The 11207-nt window shown below is 39.1% G+C and overlaps 1 protein-coding gene across 1 annotated transcript in view; it reads left to right on the top strand.

Moving 5' to 3' along the window:
- The first annotated feature begins 1527 nt into the window (after positions 1-1527).
- Positions 1528-11207, top strand: part of insra (insulin receptor a) — a 63332-nt gene continuing 53652 nt past the window's right edge. The window contains exon 1 of the mRNA XM_028592252.1: positions 1528-2701. Coding sequence (XP_028448053.1) covers positions 2596-2701 — 106 coding nt within the window. The 5' untranslated portion in view covers positions 1528-2595. The remainder of the gene's footprint in view (positions 2702-11207) is intronic.

The raw sequence follows: 11207 nt of genomic DNA, 5'->3' as shown, positions 1-11207 counted from the left end.
ATTTTTTTTTTTATTTATTTATCTTCACTTTTATTGATATCTAAACTATAAATTAAACTTATCAGTGAAAAAAGTGGTGGGCGAAGGGGTTGGAGTGGTATGTTGACAGAATATGGCAACCCCTTTAACTCAAACCACTGCTACAATCATACTACAATGGACATTTAACTACCTGCTGTTGCACTAAAACTCTGCATACTTTAGCTAAACTGTTTTATTTGAACCACTTCTACTACCATGCATGTTTCTAGATAATGCACTGTAGGGCTATTTGCAGTATTCATTGCTGTATAATAGTACTATAATATGTATGTACGTCCTAGAAATCCTGTTTAATGTCTGTGCAAATAACCTGGTATTTTCTACTGTACATCTTGAGAAGTGATTCTGAGAAAACTGTTTTTATGCAATAAAATAGTTGAACATGCCACTTACAGCTTCTTCTGACGTCGCAATCTGAACAAATTTAACTGGAGATCAACAACAACAACAACCGAGCTAGGGTATCTCCATGACAACGGATCGAGCAAACCATCCACTGAGAAAGACTGAGAGATGTGGTTGAAGGTGTGCAAAAAACTAATAAGAGGTACTTGAGTTAAGATGTACTGTGTTGTTTCTAAGGTCCAGAGTGAACTTATTGTATCTAATTCTAAATCCGATTTCTTTCTCTGCTTTCAGTCGGTTGGCCAGCATTTGATTTTTGTCAGGGGTGGGGTAAGGCCAGCAATGTGCTAACCAATCACATCTAAATTATAAATTATATTAAATGTTAATGATCGCCCCTGTTTAATTTGAATCAAGTTTAACCGAAACTGGAGAAATTCAATTTAATTTGGACTAAAATCCCTTATCCCCTAATCTTAAGGTGAGCAGCTAAAGTATAATCATATAATATATATATATATAAAATCATATTTCTACTGCTATACTATTATTGTCATTAAATGTTAATAAAAGCAGAACAATTGTATTTTCGGGTTGCAACTAAGATTATTTTCAACATCTATTACTCTGCCAATTATTTTGTTGTTTAATTAATTAATTTAAAATTTGTTTGGTCTATAAAATGTCACAAAGTATAATTGGCAACTGTTTCCAAAGGTAATGATTAAGAAGCTTGCCTGGTCCCAATTCTGATTATAACCTAATATTCAATTTATTATCATCTAAACTAAGAAAATTAGCAAATCCTGCCTTCTTGATTTTTGCTTGAAAATTAATGATCAAATAACAAATAACAACAAATACAACTGATTATCAAAATTGCCGATTAGTTTTCAGTCAATGGAATTAACAATTAATTGTTTCAGTTTTGGTTTGTATTTGTAGTAGTCAGATTTTAATTTTAAATTAAATGGCAATAACTCCATAGCAGCTTTCAAGTCTTTTACACTACAAAGTACTGGTAGATGTAAATGTATTACTTTTTAACGCGTTACCACCTGACAGTAGTATCAGTTTGTTGTGTAATCCAATAAACTCCAGTCCGTATTTCCCCTGAAGCCCATCTGGCTCATTGGCAGGGTTTGTTTACTGGCGGAGAGGCTGGGAAGAAGGGGATCCTACAGGACCTGGGAGACTGTACCTCCTACCTCGGTTTGTGGAGAAGAAAAGGAGAAAATAACTCGAAAACTTTATATCACCTACTTTTCTCTTATTCTGATTCACGCTTAGTCGTGGTGACAGGAGCGTAAACTCAATTTGCAGCATCTATTTTTTTTTTTCTATTCCCAAACCAAAAAAAAGTACAGCGGAGTGCTGCGGAGCCACGAAGTGTCTGAACACGTCTGTCTGTCTTTCAGAGAGGTCTGGAGGTCTCTATGAAATCTCTGCACTGACTGAAGAGGAGTTGTCGCTTTGGAGCTACACATCTGCCCGGAAACAAAACACCTTACTTAACAAGCGAAATAAGTCAACTGATGTTTTGTGCTCGCTGGATGACTTGAGGGGGATTTTTACGAAAGACACGCAAACGTTACGCCACGCATGCCACAACCATCGAGTCAGAAGCCCACGGCTCCAAAAATTCCTCTAAATTAAGTTAATCGTCGCTTTTAAAGAAATGTTCCTGCATGCAAGTTGTCCACTGTTACAAATAATATGCACTGCAGCTGTGTGGTATGCGGGGGGTTTCTTAAACTTAAAATAATTTGAGACAGTTGCTGGAAAGCAGCGTAAACTTAACTTGTGGCCTGGACTAGAGTGGTGGAGCCAGGCGAGGCAGCTAACGTAGCTAGCTTAGCTTCTTCTCGGCCAACAAGTCTGTTTTTGCTCTTTTTTCCCCCCAGAAACTGAAAAACCCAACTGTGCCAGTTGAACTAACTATTGTATTTAAATACACAAAAAGAGCACCCGTGTGGTGTGTATGTTAACGGTGTTTTTCCATGAAGTGGCTAACTTTAGCAGCAGCATCGTTAGCTTGTGTTTGATTGAACACGTTGGACTCGTGCCTCCGCCCATCTTCCGGGATGTCTTTTATTTATTTTTGTTTACCTGTTGGCCCACGCCGCAAAACAAAACCAATTTCCTGAAGGTATTTCTCGTCCAGTTTGAACTTTCCTCCATTCTGCATTTGACCCGGAATAGTGCTGGATGGGGTATTATTCCGAGTCAGTTATGTGGCTCCGGACTTTGTGCTTGTGTTTTGTTTTGACCGCTGTGTGCTTTGTGATGAGCTGTCAACGAGCGAGTGGAGAGGGTAAGTAACACTAATATTTTATCATAGTTAATATTAAGCATTTTAATGTATATATGTGGCTGGCTGGACTGTACAACTGGTTGTGTATAATTTAAATTTTTACAGAAAATAGAATGATGCATGATGCAGGCAGACTCGAATTTGATTAAAACAAAATTGTCTGTCAAATATTCCGCAATTTTCTGTCTATTCCATGTAAGGGGATTGACACTGGAATCTAAAAGCATTACACATTATTTAATTGTGCCAAGATACTGGGTGAATTGATTAAATTGATTATCATTTTAATATTTTGATAGAGATCCATATAGCCTTTTAGAACCCAAATAATTGTTACGTTAATTATCATGGGCAACATGCAAATTATAAACTATGTACAATAGTTAATTATGTTGCATTATTAAAATACAATTCCATTAAATGGACAAAAATGCTTAGACATGCTATAAACATACTAGTGTGCAGACAACCTGTAACTCCCAGATTTGTTTGTTTTGTTAGTGATGGTAATTTGATATAGGCTCGTGTGCAGCAACAGTGGTGTTGTAGATAGTCACTGCGTTGAAGGGACAAAGGTTAAGGTTAAGATATTTGGAGTCTGCAGGAACTGTAAACAAAATGTTTTCCCCCCCAAATAAGTAAGTAGTCTGAGAATTTAGAGGAATTAATTCAATGTTATTGTAAAAGGGAAAGCCTTGGCTTGTTGCCGTGGTCATTGCAGGAATGTAACAATAAGCTCTCTTTACAGCTCCTGACAGTCCCTTTTATATTCACCAGCCAACAAGCACAGGGTGATAAGAATAAATGGACAACATTTGCAATCACCAAGAGACATTTTCACATTTCTCAAACACCACAATGACTTCACTGCACACACTTAGTTTTTCAAACCGTTGGAATCTGTTTCTTAAAGGGTAACTACCGTTTTTTTCAACCTGGACCCTATTTTCCTATGCTTTTGTGTATAAGTGAGTGATGGGAACAACAATCTTTTTAATTAGTCCAGTATTAAGCAAGATAGCTTCAGTGGGCGAAACAAGCTACAATGTAAGTTAATAGGGCAATTGTCCAGCTTGTATTTACCTTCACAAAAATGATTGTTTTGCCACTGACAGGCTCAGATTAATATACTATATTAAATAATGATTTTTATAGTTCTCACTCAACTTCCTTCAAATCTTGCATTGCATACTACAAAGGATGCATGTAAAAATACACTGCAGTGGTTTTGGTGCACAATTGCAAAATATTATAGACTGTTATAGATTCCTTTTATTAAGATAATCACTCAGTAAATACTACTACATTGCTCTGTCTTAAAGGAGAATTCCGGTCGATTTCAACCCGTAGCTCTGTTGTTTGTAAATCAGGAGTACTGTCGGTAGCGAGAAAAACGAAAACAAACGGTTCCGCCTACACAGAGTTATCCTCTTGCTAGATTTTGCACCCAACAGTCTTAAACAAGGCTTAAACAGGGCAAGTTTTAAACGTGTTTTTAGCCTCTAAACATGTTCGAAATGCCATTACTAGTGCTTAGCCATGTGCAGTTATTCCTTACGAGGGAACACAGTGAATTTGACGGCAGTAGATGTGACAGGCATAAAAGTTGTGTTAATCCTTACCGCTGTTTATGTACTGCTTTCCGGTCAAGTCCCCACCAAATCGAGTGCCGATCTCATACAATCCAATATTCCAAAATGTATTTTTTCCACAAAAAAACGATTTGCCGAGGTGAGAAAATGCTTCGAGTTTGTGCCTTTCCAAATTGCGGCAACCAAATGAAGAAATATTTGAGGTTGAGTTTTCACCGTCTACAACATCCGCAGCCGGGAGATTTTACGATGGTGGCTGGTTGCACTTCAGCTCCCTTGATAACTTTAGCTACATGAGAGAGATTACCGTGTTAGCAGCAAACATTGACTTCACCGAAAAGAGCGTCCCAGTATCTGAAGGAAAATGCCATTCCTAAAGCGAAAAGACCAGCTGCAGACAAATTGGAGGTAACGTCTTTATGATTTATACTTTCTAAGGCTATTGTAATTCTCACTTTTTTTTTCTGTGAAGAAATGTTTCACGGTGTAGGTGAATTCTTGAAAAAAAAAAAACACTAAATGTTGTAACTCCCGTTACTGAGACACGTGTATGATATTACAGACATGTAATTAGTAATGATTTATATTACTGCGTTACAGCCAACATTTATATATTACTGTAATTGCCTTACACCCAACACTGATTATGATAGATGCATCCTCAATGTTACTATTTTGGCCATAGAGTCTGACTACAATGCTCTTTCTCCTTCTTACTTATTTATTGGACACCATCCATTGACATAGAGACAGAATTAGCTGCGGTGCCACAGTCAACTCCCAAGAAGGCGTCAAGCTGGTCATCCAGCCAGTTTCAAAATAGTTATTTCAAGTCTACAGAAAAAAAAGCCCTTACCCCGTCATGGACAGAGAAGAAGGCGACTGCTTTGTAACATAGCCCCAGTTCCTCTGCTGGATAAGAGTGAACTGGTTGCTCAAGCCAGGTCACATTATAAGAGCATGTTCTAGGCCTAGGAAAAGAGTACTGAACTATTTTTTCTTTGTACACTTCAGACTATGCCACAGCATGATTATGTATAAAACCACACACTGTACATACTTTACATTAATTGTGTCTAGATTGTGATATTGTTTGTTCCTTTTTGTTGAAGTAAAGACACAAAAGGGGGGGGGAGCTTTGGTTATTTCACTAAAGAAGTGAGGCATTTATATATAATAAATAATAATACATTTCATTTATAGAGGGCTTTTCATCATACTCAAAGACACTTTATAGTAAAAACCAGCACATATATCACATTAAAAACAGATAAGCAATAAAACCAACACATACAACAAGCATATTTAGCAGCAATTAAAAACAATAAAAACAGTAACTATCTGGTGAGAAATGTAAGATTATTGTATGTGGAAAGCTAATCTGAAGAGGTGTGTTTTTTGATTAGTGATTTGAATGTGTATTTACAACTAAAAACAAATGTACCTAAGCTAGACAGAGTCACGAAATGGTTAGGTTAGGCTAGGTTGTACTCAGATCAGATGGGGAAACCTCTCTGTATGGGCGAAACAATGTCCGTTGACCCGTCCAGACCAGGCTGGATGAGATCCCATTCCTTACAGCACAGGCTTTCTTCCTCGGTGGTCATTGCGATACAGTATCCACAAGAGCACCACCATGTACCCGCATCAAGTGCAACCAGCCATAACGGTAAAATCTCCCCGCTGCGGAGGTTGTAGACGGTGAAAGCTCAAGCTCAAATATCTCTTCATTTGGTTGCCGCAATTTGGAAAGGCACAAACTCGAAGCATTTTCTCATATTAGTCCTGATCTAACTCCAAGCTCCGTCTGTCAGCTCTGTGAGCTCCTCCCTGCTTCTGCCGACAGGCAGGCTACGCCGTTGCTAGGTTACCTATGCAAATGAGCTCCTGAACTCTTGATACATGCTCATTACTATGAACAGGACCTCGGCAAATCGTTTTTTTGTGGAAAAAATACATTTTGGAATTATGGATTGTATGAGATCGGCACTCGATTGGTGGGGACTTGACCGGAAAGCAGTACATAAACAGCGGTAAGGATTAACACAACTTTTATGCCTTTCTGTCACATCTACTGCCGTCAAATTCGCTGTGTTCCCTCGTAAGGAATAACTGCACATGGCTAAGCACTAGTAATGGCATTTCGAACATGTTTAGAGGCTAAAAACACATTTAAAACTTGCCCTGTTTAAGACTGTTGGGTGCAAAATCTAGCAGGAGGATAACTCGGTGTAGGCGGCACCGTTTGTTTCCGTTTTCCTCGCTACTGACAGTACTCCTGATTTACAAACAACAGAGCTACGGGTTGAAATCGACCGGAATTCTCCTTTAACTCATTCATTATTTTATTTTCTGCTCTTTGAGAAAACATTTCTTCAAGGCTTGTGCTGTCTTACAGTAATCTTGACACAAAGCCATACACAGTAACACAATCCTCGTTTATACAGTATAGGTAGTTTGTCCACTCCATGTACACACAGTATGTAGCCCCAGGTAGCTTTAAAACTGTTACTACTGCAGTACTTTATGTGGCTGTAGCTGGATTTAAGAGGTACTCGGAAGGAAAAGAAAAGAACAGGCTCTCTCACCTTTTCATCAGATTTTAGTGAGGGGTGAATAGAGCGATGTCATCAAACCAGTTTGAGCACGAATTTTAAGACATAAATCAAAAGCAAGTTGTGTAATTGCACTGCAGCCCCTCCCCCCTCCCGTGCTTCTCCCAGACTTGACAGTGAACCACAGAAGGGAAGAGTGGAACCTGGGCCTCACACTGGCCGATTTCATTAACCGGACTGACCAGTGTCGAAGTCAGGAAACCTCTCAGAGCCTTCTGATTTGGTAACAGTCCAACTCAGCTTGATGGAAAATTCACTTAATAATGGAAGATTATATTAAGTGGCAGCATGAATTTATTTCATTTATTTAGCATCAGCTGGCAGTTGAAAATGTTAGTGTCAATTTGTCCCTGTAACTGCAAATGTGTCTTATGTTTCGTTACATATTGCACATTTCATGTTTTCAGCTAGCCCCAGTTAGGGCCTCTTAATGTATTCAAGTCACAAAGCTAAGCATGCATTTTTCTGAAAGATAAATACCCAGTGATCTTTTAAAAACTCAGTAGGTCTGTAACAATGCTTACTGCTGTTCTGAAGGTATCTCCAAGATCTCTATCCTAACAATCTGGAAGAAAAAATATTCTCTCTGCTTCACGATGAAAAAAGATTTTTACTCTGTTTCTCAAGTTGTGCCACTGTTTCCTAACAAAGATGTTAGCTGGAAATGACATATGTCTGTGCTCAATTTGTACAATGTAAAACAGAATGTAAATTATAGACTATTCAGCTACGCCTCTATTCTGACATCCGCGCATGATGTCCCTCACCTTCCGCTCTCTGTGTGTTGCCATTACCAAAATCCCTTGGCCACGGAAAACAAGAAAATACTTCCAGCTAGCAAGCTAGATGCTGAATATATTTTGGGGATTGTACAACTATGCTTTCGGAGAATGATTGTAAAGATTTACAAGGAATATGTTTACAGCGTTTACTATTTAACTGGGACACTTTGGGACCGATTAGTGGGGATTGCTGTGGACAAAGTACATACGACAATACACTGGTAAGAGCAGCTTACGTTTAACTATGTATCCAGTCGCCCAAGACGATTGTGATTGGTTTATAGAAATGCAAACAACCCAGAGCGTTTTTTTCTTTTTTTGTGATCAAAATTTTTCATATGCAAATAAACAGGCAAAAGTGCAACATATTTGTTAAGATGACAATATACAGAAAAGTACACTATACATACTAAGGAAAGCAAAGTGTCACAAATCCAAACGTGTAACAAAAAAAGGAGAGGGAAGAAAAAAGTAGAGGGGAGCTAGGTAGACTGTTATTGGTTACAAGCACTCAGCCAATACAAACAACAAAACTATGCATCCCTGGCTAGCATGTATACAACCACAAGGTATAGATACACAGACACATACACACGCACACCGTGGGAAACAGAGCTTCTGAGAGTTTATTTAAAAGGTACAATATGTAACATTTCTGCATTTAAACTTCTAAAAATGACTATACCTACATTATATATTTTGTTGAGATGTGTACTTACACGATCCCAAATGTTTCCAACAAGTTTCAAACCCAGAAAAATCTCTTAATTTAATTTTTGACACGGGACGTTTCGTTAAGTCGCTTGTCAGTGGTGTCCTATAACCTTTGACCTCTCTAGTTACTCTAACTTCCATCAAACACGGGAACCCAGACGAGAGTAAGTAATTGAGAGTAATTGTAAATCATACAATGTCACAGAAAGTTATACTCAGTAACAGTAATACAGCCTTTTTTTTCTGCCACATGGCATCATTTTGTCATTGATTACATGCCACTTTGCAACACAGTAATTCAGCAGAGACCTTATTTATTGATTGATTTCAATATCGATCGATCCAGCTTAACATTAGGCTACTACAAGGTGCTGGTTGACAAGTAGCTAATGCTAATTCTTGGTGTATAACGTTAGCTAATGCTAATGTTTCGTGGGTAACATTATAAGATTACGACATTGTTCAACACGCTCAAAGTTATTTATTGTTTAGACCACGGTTAACAGCACTGGGCTAATCCACAAATTCATTAGTAGCGTTAACGTTAACTATAGATAGACGACTTATCTAATGCTAATTTAGCCATCTAGCATACCCCGGTCTGTCTGCTTCACTCTCCCGGCACTACAAGCGCCGTGCCAGCTACCAGCCAGCCACTATCATTACAGCAATCCAAACCTGGCCAGTACTTAACTCCAGCGCCCGGTGCTAAGGACGCTAACGGCAGTTTAATGAACCGTCGGGAAACCATAAAAAAACCCACAAAATCTCCTCCCTGCCGAATTTCTTCCCCCTTCGCGTTTAGCTGTCTTTACAGTTAGCTAAATTTACCCGACAAAAGGGGGGGGGGTTAGGCACCAAAACGACTAGTTAAGATAAAAAAAAAAAAGTGAAGGGGAGACAACTGGGAGATCTTCTGCTGACATGTGAATATATTGTGATAGAGTGGTTTTAGCTGCAGGCTAATGTAAAGTCCGTGATTACCATCCATTGTTTTGATTAAGAGACCCCTAGCGGCAGAAAGTTACATATTGTACGTTTTAATAAGCAAAATTAAGGGAATGGAGTTTTTAGCGTTTTTCCCTATACTAGAATGTAAGTGTGGTGTAGTCAGACCTTACTCCACACAGCGCTGTAGAGATAGGTCTGGCAATGCAAAAATAGGGCTTTTCAAACATCACCGGTTATTTAATTTTTCAAAAAAAAAAACATGAATGTTATGGCAATACATAAGAAGCACAAACCGCAGTTTGGTTAGGTGGTCGGGTTGTTAGGCTGCAGTGTATTGTTGTGCCATTATAAAACATCACTTTATGAAGAGTGTCAAACAGCAGGAGGTTACAATGAAGCCACCGGCAGCCTGTTGTTGAGTACCACTCTGGTTATAGCAGGTCTCATAGGAGGGCAGCAATCCAGCGACCTGGTACTCTTGATTTACGCCTCCCGACAAGGAGAGCAATTGTAAGGTGATGAAACTGTCACCTCTACCACCACCTCTCCAGAAACACTACAAACAAACTGCCACTGCTGTCTGAAGAACCTAAGTCATGAGTACGTTTGACATATATACAAATCGAAGGATCTTTACACTTGTCACCCTCAGCAATGTCCGTCTAATCCTGGTTGACAAGTTCACGTTTGGAAATTATATAGAACTGCTGCTTTAAAAGTAAACTGGCACACCTGCACTCTTTAACTCCGACCGCACAGGCGTCTGACAAGGAAGCCTTGTTGTGTCACATCTTTACCCTTGACACCGTGCCCCAGTTAAAGGAAATGTGCTTGTTATTGTGCTCTCACACTTTAGAGGTAATAATTACCGCACTGCCAACATTGTCAAAGAGAATAATGTGCATGCGAGGGCAGCGGGTGGGCAACTGAATCACCAAATGGTCTTTGGCTCGGAGCCATCCATACAAGATCCATTTCAAACAACCCCAAGAGGGAACTGTGTGGTTTTATAGGTTCTCTCTTTTACCCAATTTTACTCTATTTAAAGACCAGGGCCTGAATTACTTTGGTTTAATTGTATTCCCTGGACTGTTGTACTGTATTGTCAATGTGCTGCACTTTCCATGTCACCCCTACCTTACAGCTGGCACATTTGATAACCTGCTCTGCCACCGGCCTGGCTCACATGCCATTTATAGGAGAGCTTATACTTTTGAGAAATTTCCCATGAAGGTTGTATCTCTTAGAGATGTAGTAATGTCACTGTCTTAACTCCTGTAATATCTAATCCTGTACAGTTTAAGAGAGCATATACTAACTTAGCTGAGTTTTGTGTTAAATGTCATAATTAAATTAAGAAGAGAAAATGACCAATTAAAATTGTTTTCTGTATTTACAGTGTATCTTAAAACTGACAGGTGGTTAGGTTTTACAACCCTTCTGAAAGTGGATTACATTACATGTCAGTTTGGAAACAGTGAATATGTATCTCGTGACCTCGGCATTTTGTGGATCTGTAGTTAGTTTTTTGTCTGGGTTGGAAAAGAGAACAGCGAAACCTTGAAAAGGGAAGTGTTGCAATCACTTGAGTGTTTGTGTTCCTGCATGCACATTGAGGCCTCAGTTCTCGCTGAGGCCCTGCAATAATAAACGGCATCAGTCTAACAATTTGTACAACCCCCCCATCCTCCATACCTCCCCTCCCCCCCCCCCAAAAAAAAGTCTCCATCCACCTCCTTCACAAGATCAGAAGCTTCAGTGCATGTTGATGCCTGCAGCTGTAGTGAAAGGGTTATGGGTTTGTACATTGTGCCACTGAGCACACAGCGGAGAGACATTGAAGCTCACACAG

This window comes from Perca flavescens, chromosome 12 (assembly GCF_004354835.1).
Source record: "Perca flavescens isolate YP-PL-M2 chromosome 12, PFLA_1.0, whole genome shotgun sequence".
NCBI lineage: Eukaryota > Metazoa > Chordata > Actinopteri > Perciformes > Percidae > Perca > Perca flavescens.
Note: the sequence above shows the minus strand (reverse complement) of the source record. Positions and strands in the feature narration are given on the sequence as shown.